This window comes from Symsagittifera roscoffensis, chromosome 10, assembly GCF_963678635.1.
Source record: "Symsagittifera roscoffensis chromosome 10, txSymRosc1.1, whole genome shotgun sequence".
Taxonomy (NCBI): Eukaryota; Metazoa; Xenacoelomorpha; order Acoela; family Convolutidae; genus Symsagittifera; species Symsagittifera roscoffensis.
Window position 1 is genome coordinate 43168545 of NC_087071.1, and position 17564 is coordinate 43186108.

General features: G+C 32.9%; 1 protein-coding gene across 1 annotated transcript; it reads left to right on the forward strand.

Moving 5' to 3' along the window:
• The first annotated feature begins 11908 nt into the window (after positions 1-11908).
• LOC134855246 (lipopolysaccharide-induced tumor necrosis factor-alpha factor homolog) lies at positions 11909-16045 on the forward strand. The gene is made up of 4 exons (XM_063871711.1): positions 11909-12050; positions 12431-12594; positions 12984-13096; positions 15716-16045. The coding sequence occupies exons 2-4, from the start codon at positions 12479-12481 to the stop codon at positions 15865-15867; spliced, it is 381 nt and encodes a 126-aa protein (XP_063727781.1). The 5' UTR covers positions 11909-12050; positions 12431-12478; the 3' UTR covers positions 15868-16045.
• Positions 16046-17564: the final 1519 nt, after the last annotated feature.

A 17564-nucleotide genomic window follows, 5' to 3' on the forward strand; every position in this document is an offset into this window, starting at 1 on the left:
TACAAATTGACAACTAAAATAAATACAATCTCAATATTACAACCCTCCTCTAACAAGTATTACAAAGATCAGCAATATTTTCCCAACTAAGCACTTCAAAACACTCCAAGCAAAATTATTAAATTAGCCTAAAGAACAAAAAGCACAAGATCATTTAGCCTAAAGTACAAACATTTCTTGGACACCCCCAATTATTCCATGAATAAAAATAAAACTAAGAAGATCTCCCCGACATCTCAAAAATTCCTTTCAACATTATTTTACGAAATCCAACCCACTTGTCGAAAATCCAATAAATAATCCAACCACACTCGAAATTAGCCCCAAAATTTTTTAAAAAAAAACTGGCGAACCAAATCATTTCATAAACGCTTCTTTCAACCACAGTCACCAAACTTAACGAATTTTTTCAAATTTTTTCATAAAACTTTCATACCTTTTCAAATTTTTTAAAATAATTTTAACTGATATTATAGAAACTTTTTTCATTCTTTTCATATCATTTGCAACCTTTTTAAATTTTTTATTCACACTTTGAATTATTTATATATATACATCAGTTTCCACAATCCTTGATTACCTCCTCAGGTACGATAATTTAATAACTATTTAAATGTTTGTTAATCTATTTAAAAGAACATGTGTTTTTCTACTATCCCTAATTTTTCCTACATTTTTAACATCACTCATAATAACAATATGTAAGTGTATAAAAAAGGCAATCATCACTTTCACATTCGCTACCAATCTCTTGTTTCTTTATATTGAAGAATATTGGAATAAACATAATATTTCATCATAAAAAATTCCACTCGTAGAAAATTTTCAAAATTGCTAATCAACAACCCCCACACCAGTCCCCACCAACAATATCCCAAGAAAACCCAAGAACACCCACAAGTACCCAAAACCCCCAATCATCTACATGCATTTCTTTCCAAGACAATCTCTATACTTTTGAAGAAAGACACGCACGATTATCTGAACCATTACAACCAGTTTTTTGCCAGGCACCTTTAAGCAAACCGCAATATGAACAAACATATAACATCTACCCACATCTACAACAAGATCTAAACAGAGTATGACACATCAGTTAAAACCAAAACACACTCGAAATAAGTAGACAAATTATATATTCAAGACGCAATAGAAATTTTCAAACTCCCAGAGTTCAATTTAATTTACCGCAATCACCAACATCAAGTCCCTTAGACCTTTGTAGTAACACACTACCAGATACACCTCCATCTGCTTCACAACAAGGCACTTCAAATATTCCATCAGATTACTTAGGTTCAACCCCCACATCAGAACAAATTAGAGAAAACTCTTTCAATAACCCAACAACCACAGAACGTCCTCCATATTGGGTAACTATCAATAACCCTCACGGTGAACCAAAATTAGTAGACATTCTAATTGACGTTTCATTCGTTACAACACTATCTACATTACCCGAAATACTTTCTCTTCCTTCGACACCTTCTTTAAGCCAAATACCACCATCGAATTTTCCTCTAAATTTTCCTACAAATCTTAACTCACGATATCAAGAACCATCATCTCATACCAATACCGATACGAGTAGATTGGAATACATTCATAGCACCCCACCAATATTTGGTCAACATCAAGAAAGAAGTAGACTACACAACTGGGCACTAAATAGATTACAAAATCGACACGATATCCACAAAGATATACAAAAACATAACATCCAAATACTACAACAAAGCAGTCTCACACTAAAACTCGAAATTACAGTAAGACTCAATATCATTGTTCAACAACCATTTCCATTAGACCCCCCTAATATAACCGCTCAATCTTTACCCCCTCCAGTAATAACAGAAATAAGTACCTATCTTTACCTACAACAGAAACAAGATATAAATACGACAGATATACAAAAACGACAATCGGATACATAATTTTTATAATCCATACTCAGGATTATCAATTACAAGTATATTCAAAAGATACTTGTATTTCAACACCTTCTTTTTCTCATTTTTTCCGAATAAAACGAAAATCATTCTCCTCGCACAGGACCTCAGGATTTTTTAGTAACACACTACGATTGTGGAGAAAACGAACAAAAAACATTTCACAAATATGCCATAAATCAAGTAACACAATGTGAATCCGAAGCACAAGCTATAGAAACCACAATTGTAATAGCCACACTATACTTGAAAGCCCGAGCAACAACACTGACAGGATATAAATTTACAGCAACTTTTTCCGAAAAGAAAATACATTGTTCACAAGTTTCAAACGGAAATAAAAATAGATTGGACCACGAATCTTTCTATAAAAAGAAATATCGATAGATTTTTACATCTCAGCCCTCAAGACTGTAAAAACGAACTAAAGCGACTAAACCTAACACCAAACATAGGCACAAACAGAAAACTTAAAAATTTTCAAGGTTTCCCTGAAGTAGCACATCAAGCCGAGCTTGAAAAACACCAAGGTCTAATAATACTAGATACAAAATTCCCAATCTATGGAGCACACGGAAGATTAACGTACAATCTTCATGATAAAAATCGTATACCACACATTAGAAAAAATAATCCCTCAAATTGCAATGCAGAAACAAAAAATAAAGGATACCAAGAGATAATGTAATTTGATTGGAAAATACAACTTGAAAAAGTACAAATTACACGCGACTTAAAAGACGATACAATTCTTTATCAAGGAAAAAGAATCCCTTGCAAAAAGACCAATGATTTTGCGATCGTACAACACGCACACAAGCAACTATTGTATGGTTTCCCGAGGAAACCTGTACAGTTTTTCAAGTCGCAAAGATACACGCCAGAAGTACTAAATTTCACCAAAAATAATTTTTTGAATCAATTCTATATGAAAATCTAAACCCTGACCAGATCAAACTACAAATCGTAAATTTAGAAACATCCACAATATAGAAAACAAATTAACACGATTTCAAATATACCCAGAAACAGAAATTGCATGCAAATACAACAAGCCAGTTTATAATACACAATTTTCACAAATTCTTGTCGAATAAGAAAATGGTTTCGACATGAATACAGGAAACTTAATCGTACACCCCATGGCCACTTCTCGCTCATTCACTGATGAAAATTCCCACGTTTCAGTAAAACTTCAGAAAAACGCTGGACAAATCGGGGGAAATTAGAAACACAAGACACAGAAAGTACACGATTACAAGATCTATCACTTATGAACAGCACACATTTTGCCGCAATTCACTATGATATATTTAGGCATGAAATTAGACTACACGATAAGCAGACTTTTTTATGAATTGTCACTTTCAAAATTAGAAACACTGTATCAACTATGCGAACCAAGTTCTACAGTCACTAGCACTAGCAGTTCTAAAAATACCATATAGAGGGTATTTATTATCCGGAAATAGATCAAATTTTCTCTATTATGAAGGCAACATCTTATGGTTTTACACTTGCACCAAAAAAGTATCACCTTTATATGTTTTTGAGGATAAACGATGTTACAAAAGAATCCAAACATTCTACAAAAATAAAGTATTTTTTGTTGATACGCTTTCAAGACGAACTTATTTTTGGGATACAGCAATCCCATGTGGATCAGAAAACAGCCACAATGTTGTACAACTAGATTCCGATGAGGATGAATGCTACCTACTCACACCATATCCAACAATACCGCCACCACTAAAAAAGTTTTCACCTGAAAGTATTAGATTTTTGACCGAAACCCAAATATCGATTTACAATCGATCGGCATCTATTCCAATTTCGACATAAATCCCCACACTCTATAAAAATAAAGTACATTTTGTTGATACACTTTCAAGAAGAACATATTTTTAGAATACATCAGTCCCATGTGGATCAGAAAATAGCCACAAGGTCGTACAGCTAAAACCCAATGAAGAAAAAATACTATCTATTTACGCCATAACCCACATTAATGCAACCATTAAAAAAAATTCCGCGAAAGTAATCGAGCTATCGCTCGCAATCCCAATATCGATTTACAATTGATAGAAATATACTCCAAATCAGATATAAAAAATATCACATTCGTACACAACAATTTCAAGAACTACTTAAAAAATGGACACTATACAACGACTATCATCAGATCAAAACTTGCAGAAACAGCAGGATTTTCAGATATTTACCCAAAAGACTACAGCGGATATTTTTAAAATAATAAAGATTATATTTATTTAAACGGCGAAAAATATCGACCGCAAGATATATCGCTGTTTAATATTTTTAGTTTTGTAAGTTTCAAAAACGAACTTTTATCCTTTCTAGGTTGGCCATATTACATCTTAGAAAGATTAACTATATTACGCAATGTTTATTTTTTTGGTTGACTTTCTCTTTATTAAAAGGAATTTATAACACATGCATAATCCACACACAAATAAAAATACAAGCAAGCGCAGCACGCATACTTTTTGCAGGATTTTTTGGAATATTTTCTTCATCTATAAAAAAAATACTTTTAGATGCACAAATAACAGAATACAATACAAAATTATCATCGAAACAAAACACATATGACGAATCACAACACAACACAAACACATTAACTACAGCAACACAACTAACAAGTTTAAATCGAAACCATCCATTATCACTCGTAACACGAAATTTCAGAAACTTAGCACTAGTAAATATTGCAAAATCAAGACCAAATCATATACAATGTTCAATTCATCACATTGTAACACAACAATCACAAAATGACAATACATATAAACAAATAATCGCACAACCACCTACAACAAATTTTCAATCTCAGAACAATCATTTTTTTAGCCCACGATGAGCCGACAAAATGAATCCCTTCTCCGTTCAATTTCCCACCCAGCCAATCTCCAAAACCCAATTCCCATTATCCCACTTTTTGCTTTCTCGCAACCTGATTCCGGCACGGGTTCTGACGCTAACTCAGGTATCACAATTTTTAACACAATTTCCCAATTTAAAAATTCAGACATAGAAACTCCAGACGAATTCGCAAACTCCGAACCCAGTCCATCAACATTTTTTTAACCCCCCTTGCGACCCATTCACTACCAAACTGATTCCCACTCTACCAACTCTCATATTTCTCAAATAACCCCAACATACTCCCCCTTTACAACTGAACGATCCAACAACAATCCCCCAGAAACCACGCAAATCTCATCTGAACTAAATAATCTAATAACATTCCAGCAACAAATACAACACCCTCACAACCTAACCAGTCACCAATTTTTGTCAACCATAACATCATCAAACCCACCAACTCCTACAACCTCTTCAGATTATACCCCTTCTTTACTCAATCCTCAATATCAATCCAATCATCATCCACTACTAACCGTGCATATAGAACATTTAAAAGAAAATTTCCTAATCACCCGTTCCCCTCTAAACCCGGATCAGCCCGCGATTATGTAAATCACCTTGATCAAACCAATACTCCCGAATTCTTCCAAATTGCCTTACCCCTCTTTCCTCAATATACCATTAGTCACTCCAACCCTCACACTGAACAACCCCACCATGTCGATGAGCATGTGCTATTCCCCACACTTCGCCGGATATCATTTTATCATTTCTCAAACCCTTTTTGTATACGACTAAAAAACTTGCAGAAACAGCAGGATTTTCAGATATTTACGCACAAGATTACAGCGAATATTTTAAAGATATTAAAGATTATATTTGCTTAAACGGCGTAAAATATCGACCGCAAGATATATCACCAATTAATGTTTTTTGTTTTGCAAATTTCAAAAATGAACTTATAACTTTTCTAGGATGGCTATATTACATCTTGGAAAGATTAAGTATATAACACGCAATGTTTAATTTAATTGGAATTATTTTTTCATTATTAAACGGAATTTATAACACATGCACAATCCATACACAAGTAAATATACAAGCAAGCGTAGCACGCATACTTTTTGCAGGATTTATACGAATATTTTCAACATCTATAAATAAAATACTTTTAGATGCACAAATAACAGAATACAATACAAAATTATCATCTAAACCAAACACATATGACGATTCACAACACAACACAAACACATTACCTACAGCACCACAACTAACAAGTTTAAATCGAAACCATCCACTATCACTAGTACCACGAAATTTCAGAAACTTAGCATTAGTAAAAAACGTAAATTCAAGACCAAATCATATACAAAGTCCAATTCATAACATTGTAACGCAACAATCTCAAAATTACATTACGTATGAACAAAAAATCGAACAAATTTTCAATCTCAGAACAATCATTTTTTTAGCCGCCAAATTGAATCCCTTCACCGTTCATTTTACAATCCAGCCAATCTCCAAAACCCAATTCCCATTATCCCACTTTCGCTTCTGCGCCACCTGAATCACCCCTTATTAACACATTAACCGGCACGGATTCTGACGCTAACTCAGATATCACAATTTGTAACACAATTTCCCAGTTTAATAAAACAGACATAGAAACTCCAGATGAATTCGCAAACTCCGAACTCAATCCATCAACATTTTCTTAACCCCCCTTTCGACCCAATCACTTCCAATCCCAAATTGATTCCCCCTCTACCATTTCTCATATTTCCCAAATAACCCCAACATTCTCCCCCTTTACAAATGAACGATCCAACAACAATTCCCCAGAAACCACGCAAATCTCATCTGAACTAAATATCCTAATAACATTCCAACAACAAATACAACACCCTCACAACCTAACCATTCACCAATTTTTATCAACCATAACATCATCAAACCCACCATTTTCCACACCGTCTTAAGATTATACCCCTTCTCTAGCCCAATCATCAATATCAATCCAATCATCATCCACTACTAACCGTGCATATAGAAAATTTAAAAGGAAAATTCCTAATCACCCGTTCCCCTCTAAACCCGGAACAGCTCGCGATTATGTAAATCACCCTGATCACACTAATACTCCCCAATTCATCCAAATTTCTTTACCCCTCTTTCCTCAATATACCATTAGTCACTCCAACCCTCACACTGAACAACCACACTATGTCGATGAGCATGTACTAATTCCCACACTTCACTGGACATCATTTTACTTTTTCTCAAACCCACTTTGTATACCATTGATTAACACACCTCAAGAAATAGAACAAAGCAAAAATGAAATTTTTAGACCAACTACAGCACTAACACCTAGACAATTGACGCATGTAAGATAAAGAAAAATTATTAAAAATTTTCACCGCACCCCGAGCAAATGAATACTCTATTACAGCAAATGAATACTCTATTATACGACCACAATATCATCAGACCTAACCAAGATCAATTACGCGACGAAGATAAGTTCGCTAACCAGTAACTAATCGAAAAAATTTTCATACGAACACCCTACATCTTTACACTGAGCACAATGGATGAATAAAATGACCACATCATTTCCGAAACACTAAGCGACATCCAAGCTTACGAATAATTTTACGATAAATTTAAAACTATTTCACTAACCTTTCATTTCTTCACTCCTAAAGAACGAGATCTGCACTCTTCACACATCATGTTGAGAACTAAACAAACACATACTTACACTTATTATAGATTCATTCAAAATCACTTTAAATTGCACACATCATCACGACAAACCCACCATCGATTTCAGTTTATTAATTCTAATTACATATCAACATTTTTTCTAAATTTCACCTACTGCATAAAAAATACTAACTTTCAAGGCATCCTCAGAAATCACGACCCAATAACCCAAATTTACATATTTTGTCTACTCACCAAAACCTATAATGTAGAAGAATCCCGATCCCTCATTGTCCCGCATGAATATATCCAACCAATAGAAATCCCAATTTTAGAATTCATTCACATTACTTAAAATAATCACAGGCCTTTTAACCTCATCCAGCACACCAATCACGAGTTTTCCATTGGCACTGAAGAGCTAAACACCATCAAAGCACTTGAATTGCTTTGGCCTTTGCTTGAAACTGAAAACATCATTCGCATATTAGCAAAATTACTAACCAAATCAGATTCAATACACGATAGCTTCCCTCATTGCTTCTTCCCCGATGACTAGTTAAAAATGAATTGAATAATTTAACACTAATAAATTCAAGACAAACTAACCATTTCTTATTAAGTGTTTTTTCTGTAGTCTTTAGATCACCTATCTACAAACAGAAAACAAAAATAAAAAGTTGCAAACTCTTTTATAAAGTATAAACTCTTATTAACAAAACGCAATAAATGATGCAGTAAAATGTCTTCTCCAGAGTAGTACTTAATCTATAAATTTTTTCCACGAGGTAGTAAATCTAAACACACTGAAAATTAAGTTATAAATTTCAATCCCCACAAAGCAGTAAATTTGAAATTTTCAGCAGTAAATCTATATAAATGCCAGCAGTACTAAATTTTTCAAGAATCAATTCACTCGCACACAAAATCTATCCACAATCGCACAGCTCGCCCACGACGAATTGTTTAAAATAATGATTTCAAGTTTTAATTTTCACAAATAACAACTCAAACTAGTAATAACAAGTTACAAACTTTCTTTTAACCCGGTGGGAATGGAATTATATAATAATCCAAACTAATGAACGCAGCTTACTAAACACCAAAAACCACAAACTAACAGCATGACTTAGAAAAGAAAACCCACGGTACCCAGACCGGATCAAACCAGCTTAAAGAACCGATAATCTATTCTTTTGAAGACTATTGATAAGTTAAAAAAAAACGAAATTATAAAACACCAAAAAGTCGAAAGACAAACCCAAACCAAACATTTTGATTTCTGAGAAAAGGACACAACCTAAACAACAAAAGGAAAAAACCAGTAACAAACTCGACATAAAAGGTTAACACAAAACAGGACCCCACAAAAAACCAGCATGAAATCATACCCTCACTCCTGGCCTATCCCACTAAAAGAGGCCGACGTCCTGAGCATGCCTAATAGCCGGCCTCGCCCACCGTGCTAGAACACACGCTTTAGGACATACTCCTTATTTTTGATAAGAGGTACTCAAGTGTGAATAACTTTTAAAATAACTGAACTAAAAATAAAAGCTTTTGCGATAAAAACTAATAAAAAATCATAACTAAAAAGATGAACTAACAAAACATTTATTTATGTAAATGGATATTGCAGTAATATAGATCATACTCAATCACGAAGACCAGCATCGAGCAGCTAAGACGACCTCATCAAACATAACCCATAGAATGGCTGAACACAACCGATATGCCGCTCACAACCACAACTCAAAGGATTTGAAGTACGACTTGACTCCGAAGCAAAGGACTTCATTGAAACAGACCAAAGGCCACCTCGATGTTCAAGTATACGTACAGATCCGAGCTACAGGGCATTCCCTCCAAACTCGAGCTTCACGCCATTCCCAATTCAGATCGAAACCCAGTTCTCCACACCGATCAAGAACAGACGAACAGAACAAACCATTTCGAAATCAGATTGATTTTGTTGACGGTCTCAGTCATCGGTGAATGAAAAAACAACCTCCACGATTCCAGCTTCCTAGAGTTCATACCTCCAAGGACGGAATAGAAATGTTGCTCGCAAAATACAAACGATCATCATCCATCCTCCATTACAGAAAGAAGTAGAAGCAACAAAAACTCTGTAAACCCCGGATGGGTGGAACCTGATCCAAACTATTTATTATTATTGGTTATAAATTAGATTTTTTATCCTCATAAGATATTAAAGACTAACCAATCACACTCCATCTAACTAACAACCCATTTATTTGTAAGTGCTGAAATTACTTGTAATTTCAGCACCAGAGCTCATTGAATTTAACTAACAACTTAGTTGCCTTTTCCAAGAGACCGATTTGTAACAAAACCAGTATACTCTAGATCTATTGAGACTAAGAGATAAAAGAGTAAGATTAAGATCGGTATTAGACTAAGAAGTTGCACGAATCTATCCGGCCGAAAATAAGATAGCGTGGCGAGCAGACGGTGCAACCTATCTGAAATTACTCACAGTCCCAACTCACAATTTAAATGAAAACTAATTGAAGATTTTTTTCATGGATAAGCAAAAAAAGGAAAAATGTTCCAAGGTCTTACAAAGTTTAATACAATGTGTGAAAAACTGCGCACCACCAAAAACAGTGTTTATTAGAAACAGTAAACAAAGAATCAAACTAGAAATTGACTCTCGCAATAAGACGTTATTTGAAACGCTCAAAAACGACCTGCGACGCTGGAAATCGCCAAGTGATCCCAGAAATTCAAGAGATCTGTTCTCTGTATACTCTTTGGAGATAACCCTATTAAGAAACAATTAAGAAAATGAGTAAATTTAACTACTCCCGGTTTGACCTCTAGAGACCGAAAATGCTAATCAGAAAATTTCATACACTTAGTCTACTGAAAAATGCTAGTCATACAAATTTCATACATTTTTGCAAAATGAGTTTAGTCGAATTTCAAAGAAATTTTATAGATGTTTTGTTATCGAAATTGGTATCTCTTCATGAAAAAAATGGAAAAAAATGGTATAAAGAAAAGCTAATCATACAATTTCATATATGGAAATTGTATGATTAGCATTTTCAAAATAAAATTATGAAAAAAAGCTTTGAACAATCAATTCAAGTGCTGGCAAAACATTTAAGCGTTTTTTGGGCTGCTACAACTGATAACTTTGACTTTTTTATTTTTGCTTTCTGAAAAAAAAACACTAGTCATACAATTTCCACTTTCATGGCGACAAAAAATTTTTCAAAGTATTTTGAAATTGGCCCGAAAAAATTTTTTGTGTTTTTTAACCGCAAATTGATTTTCGTATTCAAACAAACATTTTTTGAAAAAAAAATTGTATGCAAAATTTAATTTTTTGTGAGTATAACGTAGTCCTGGATATACTAATATTGGACTTTTTTTCCTTTTCTCTTCATAACTTTTTTCAAAAACGCTGAAAACTCCACTTTCTTTTGTATGCCCTGATCAATGTCTGCTAATTTTTAAAAATTCAAATTTTAGAAATAATCATCTTTGAAAATTATTGCCAAAATTTAAAATTCATTACTTTTAACGCTGATGATATACGAGACTCAACATAGAAAAACATAAAACCGAATACCGTTTTGAATCAGATGGAAAATTGTTGCGGAATTTTCTAAACATTCAAAAAAAATTTCGTTAAAACTGAATGCAGCAAAAAAAAACAGAGTCCACTTTTTTCAATAAAAAAGACAAATATAACAAACTCTAAAAAATTTTCTTTTTGAAAAAAGAAAGCACCGATGAAAAAATCATTTGTAAAGCAACTCGGAGTTCGACAAATTTATTTCACGCTTTGGAATAATTTTGCAAAATTAGAAAATAAAATTTCATAAGATCTTTTCCTATTTGGAACGTATGACAATAATATAGTGTAATGAAAACGCTCTAACGTACAATACCATGAAGTTGAGTTTTTTTTTTTGTTTTAGAAGTCTTACCCGCATATTTATTTGTGGCAGTCTATTGATAAAGAAATTGGGTTAAATTTAAATTCATTTGACTTATTTCATTTCTCCTTTACATTGCATGCTCATCAAAACTTAATATTAATTTTAAAACCACGATTTTCAACAAACAAAGAGTTTCTTTTCTTTTTTGAAGAAAGTGTTTTTATCCTGGCTTTGAGTCTGCTCCAAATCCATGGTCACTTTTTGCTTTGCTGATTTGATTTTTGTATAAATCTGTCATTATTTTGATCATGTAGTAATAGAAAAGTCATATGATATACAAAAACTTCAATTTTACATTCTAAATGAGCAACTTGAATAGTTAAAATAAATTTATCATCATTGTTTAATAGCACGTCAAACTCACAACATTATCGAAGCAGCCTTTGAAAAGTGAAGAATTTTTTTGCCAAATCTTTAACGTAACAGAGTAGCGTGTTTCTTTTCTTTTTGTGACGTTATAAAATCTTTTTCTAAAATAACTCTGCGTCAAACGTAGTTGGCCAGAAGATATTACCAACAAAGAGTTACACATAAGCTTTCTTTGCTGTTTTCCATCCAAATACGTTTCAAATAATAAAATCGGCATTTTTACCATCTCCAACTAATCATATGGTGTAAAAACAGAATAAGAAAAAATATCTGTCAGGCAGAGAAATTTAAATGATACCTAAAACTTAGATAGAAGTGTCATAAAAGAAAAAATTTTCTGGTGAATTTTTTGTATTCAACTACGAGACAAGCCAGTGCTGGTTGCGAAAACCTCGAATTTTTTTGTTCTGGTTGATACAAAAACGATATATAACAAATATTCAGTGTGATTATATCCAAAAAGATACAATTGTTTTTATGCAAAAAGTTTATCATTCCGAGAAAACAGCCTTGACCTTCTCACGTTTTATACAGCTTTAATAAGATATAAACTGAAAAATTCCAACTTTACTCAAAAAAGTGATGTCGAGTTATCCTACTCAAGCAAGTGCCCCACCTGGAAGCTACAATTCAGGCTATAGTCAGCCCCCTCCACCTTACGGACAGCCCGCAACATTTCAGTACACTGGAAATTACCAGTAAGTGCCAAACAAAAACAGAAAAAGCCTAATTAAAAAAATTTTTGTGGGGCTGTTTAACATTTTTAAAAAAAAAAACTTATTGTCGGTTTTGTAATGCATGTCTTAGTTTTTTGTTTTTACTTCAAGCAAGACGCACCAAAGCCCTGAATTTTGCAAATACTGATCAAAACCATCGAATTGATCTAAACAAAAGTACGGCTGTCGGGGTGAAACTAAAAACCTCAAGGCAGGAGCTCTATTTGAACCTGAAGTAACGCCCAAAGCCTCTCTCCTGACTACCGCTGAAATCTTCGAGCAGGCTTTCATAATAATTTTGATCGACTTGTTTGCCAGCGTTTTTTTAAAAATTAAATACAACTTTAAAAAGATTTGGGTCTCTTTTGCAGGACTACGACTGTGTTGGTGGGTGGCGGTTATCCGAGTCTGGGCAGTAATCCGGCAACAATCCAGTGTCCCCACTGCAGAGCCACAGTCACTACAAGCGTCAACTATGAGATAGGTTAAAAATACTGGTAGTGGGGGGGGGAGGGGTGGGTGCTCCCTTCTACATTCTCAGTTTTTCATTTGTTGTGGTCTAGTTTGTATAACCAATCTAGTTTATTATTTATTGTTGTACCAATAATAAATGTCATATTCAGGCACATATGACATTATTATTGATCAAAAAATTGTAGAGAAAATAAGCTTTTTCGATATAAAAAATCTAAATGACCTACTGAATCATCTGCAAATAGTAAATTGACATTTATCGATTCGAATTAAAATGATCTGGTAAAAGCTTTTAGTTTTCGGTGCTGCGTGCAAAAAAAATTAGAAGTCACAAAACAAAATTTATCTGTTTGTTTTTTGCCTTTGAAAAAAATTGGTAAGTGGCAAACTTTGAAAATCAACAGTTTCAAATTAATGCTAATAAAACATTTGAAAATTGTCGATTTTTCCCTGGTTGACGTCCATAGAAGGAAAACCCTTATCACACAATTTTATACACGGCGTCTTTGGGAAAAATGCGGTACATAGTTTTCATAGAAAATTTAAAAATTGCTTTCAGGATTTTTAATACACTTTTTTTTTCTATTTGTCTCTTTTGAAGCTTTCTGGTCATGTAAAAATGATTAAAAGTTTTGGATGAAAAAATGTTTTTCATACAATTTTCATGGATGAAAATTGTTTGTTAAGCATTTTGTTAAAGAAGTTTTTTTTCAAAAATCTCTTTAAAACATGTTTTGGTTTTTACAGTTAACGTTAAGGAAAGCTTTCAATGACAAAGAGCAATTTAACTATCAAAATACATGATTTCATTTCGTTCGAAAACAGGCTTATCATATAACTTTCATATATGAAATTGTACAAAAAGCATTTTCTGGAGAAAAAAAAGAAAAAATCAAAAATCAGTTGAAACTCTGTTTGAGCATTTTTTAAGAAGTTTAATAGGGATTTTCAGTATTTGAGATCAAATTACTGTCAAAAACATAATTTCAGTATCGGTAGGGAAAATTGTTTATCGTATAGTTTTCATATATGAAATTTGTGTGATATACTTTTTTCATTAAAGAAAAATATTTGAGGCATACAATTTTCAATCTCTTTTTTTTTTGGTTGCAAACTTGCTTTTGTGCTCAAATATAATTGTTACATACCAATTGCACGCAAAATTTTTCTATGTGTTTATAATGTAGTCCATGCTAAGTTTTTCTCCAAAAAAAACCAAAAATCACCAAAAAAGTTTTTTTTAAAAACACTATAATGATTTTTTGATTTCATATGCTAAGATAGATATAAATTTGTAAAAAACAGGCTTGTTTCAATCACCAAATTTTTCAAATTAAAAATTATCTAGCCACATAGAAAAAAGTACATTTTTGGTACTTAATTGGCTAAATATATGTGAGAATGTTGAAATTAAGTTACATGGCTAAAATCACTAAATGCAGTTTATCTCCGTGGTAACTTCCAGTCACACTTTGGTTTTCCTTGTAACAAAAAGTCCTTGGTTAGTGTTTTGGATGAAACAAAAAATTCAAAGCAAAATTTTTTAAATTTTTCATTCATTGAAAATATGTTTGTTTCATATAATTTCATATACGAAAAAAGCTTATCATACCTTTTTTTAAAAAAAAATTGGTTTTGCTAATTTGATAAAATTTTTGCGATAAAAGTAAAGCAAAACGCATGTTAAAAAATTCCAGAATGTGGAAATAAATGCTTCTTTTATTATTTCATAGTATGGAAAAATTACTTTTCTTGCTATTTAATTAGTCATTTTTTGATGTTTGAAATAGTGTGAAATATTATTAGAAGGATTTTTTTCCTAGTATGAAATAGTATGATAAGCGTTTTTGGTCAACCCGGGTTATTCAAATATCTTCACTGAGTTGAGAATCAATTTCTATAAAAATTCTTGTAAATATTGTGAACCCCATTACTTTGAACAAGTCATGTGGCAATATATCTCTATCTACATATTGCCAAATGGCTCGCTCAAAAAAATTATCTTGATCGATTTTGATTTCACACAGGCGTGTTTCCTTAATGGTCGAGAAAAAAGTATTCAATTATCCCACTTTTCTGTAAAAGTTTACATTGACTCAAAAACACCAAAAAACATCCGAATCAAACACATAATACGCTATCAAACATTATACCATTTTCAAATGCTAATTTTTGTTTTCTTTTGTAGAACTGTTTCAGTTAAAAGTTTCGATCTGAGAAATTAAAGAGCGATCTGAGTTTTGTAGACATTACCTGTGAAACACGCAATAACTGCGGATTTAAGGGCATATTTTTATTAGCTTATTTTTTCCAATGGGGTACTCTACAAATTCTTGGTGTATGATGATTCGAGAAATCGTTTTGCTTCTAGCGTTGAGCTAACATATTTTTTCATGAGTTTGTCATCTTGCATTATCAAAAAAACTTATCAAACTTGTTCTGATAATCTGAAAATATGCACAACCGCTGTTTTCGATTTTCTCATGGGAACATTTTTCGACTTTATTTATTTTAGGTCGGCAAAAAAGATTTCAAAGCACTCCCGAAACGCTTGGAGGAGCATTTCTGTCAAAAATAGATTGAGAAATGAAACTCATTCTTAGAATTAAAAACAATGTTTCTTTTTCAGGTATGGGTACCTGGCTGATCGCGGGAGTAATTTTGCTTCTTGGGTTCTGGTGCGGATGCTGTCTCATTCCCCTCTGCATTGACGGGTGCAAAGACGCTGTCCACTCTTGTCCAAACTGCAACGCATATATCGCAAAAAAGTCAATGCTGTGAAAACCAATTCAAATCGTGAAGAAATTTGGTTCTGAAGAAGCAACGCAACTTGAACAAATTAACTCATGACAACGGAAGAGAACTTGAATTAGTTATGTGTTTTCAATTTTGAATAGATGTTTGTAGATGTTTGTTCAATTTTGAATAGATGTTTGTACTCTAACTTGTGCTTGTGTGAGTGGAGTGGTTCAAAATTTTTTTATTTATTTCAATTGAAATAATTAAAGGTTTCTTGAACCACTCCAATCACACAAGCACAAGTTAGAGTACAAAAGGATCTAATTCACATCTACTTGTAGATTTTCGGGAACACTTAGCTTGCCTCATTTTAATATGGAATTATTTCGGAGCCGGATTGGTTCAACGCATTTGCTAAACAAAACAACGGCGGTATTCGACTCTCCTAAACAAGAAAAACTTCGTGTCAGATTTTTCAAACACCCTTGCATGTGAAATTCTTTTTGTGTTTGCACTCAAAGTATTTTAAATGTCCAGATGTAACAAAAAAACTGCTTCAAGTCAGTCAAAATAATCTGAATGAAAGAACCGACACTTAGGATTGCAGACATTTTTCTCAAAGTTAGAAATAAACATTGCATGCTATCCAGTATTTTCCTTAGTCGATCAAGGGAGGTTATCTTGCATGATATTGCAAGATTCTTGCAAAAGACGGTTATCTTGCAAGATCTTGCAAGATGCAGGTTATCTTGCAAGATCTTGCAAGATGGAGGTTATCTTGCAAGAATCTTGGAAGAGGAAGGCTATCTCGCAAGAATCTTGCAAGATTCTTGCCAGATAACCACCCAAAGTTTCTGTCTAAAAACAAAAAATAACAGAAACTTGGTGCAAGATTAAAAAAATTGATTCTAGAATGAGAACCCAAAACTTTTTGAGTTGCTCTGAAGAAAAGTTTATTTTTTTTTATTCATAGCTGTTAATTTTGAATTGTTAAAAATCGTGCAGAGTGTGCTCTCGTTGAATCATATGCTATTTTTGAACGTTTCAAACTTTCCCAAAGTCAGAAAAAAAACTTCAAGTAATTTCAATATTTATTTTATTTTTCCAATCGAAAAAAAATTGATCAATTGTTTTCTTTAGTTTTTTATTGAGTCTAAATATTTGTCAATTTAATCATACTTTAATTAAAAAAAAACATGTTTTTTTCCTAAAACATTACGAGAATAAACTGTGTATTTTGCGAATTCTAAGCGGATTCCGCAACAAAGATGCTCCATTTGTTCATCTATTGTTCTTTCATTCTCTTTGATCTTTCCGACAAAAATTTACCAGGTTTTGAAGACTTGTCTCTGGAAATCAGGAACATGCAGACAAAAAAAATGTGCGCCTAACTGGTGCACAGTTTGGCCTCGTAAGGGAACAAAAATGCAATCCATGGGGGTTGATTGGTTCTTATTATTTTTTTCGTGCTGTTGTTGTTTTTTTTCTGTCTTGACAGCGTTTCTGTATTTATTTTTGGTGGCATGACTTAAAGACTCCCTCATTTGTTTTTTAAGAGTAATCAACGTAGCGAAATCCTTTATATAGGTCTTGCTAGTTTTTTTTCAGGTAAAAGTCATAAAATATTTATGCACTCAGTTATATATGCACTTTTTGAGATCACTTGAAGTTCATTTGCTGAAAGTGACGTAGATAGCACTCTTCAAAGATGAGTTTGCAAAGGGCGCGAAATTTTGTGA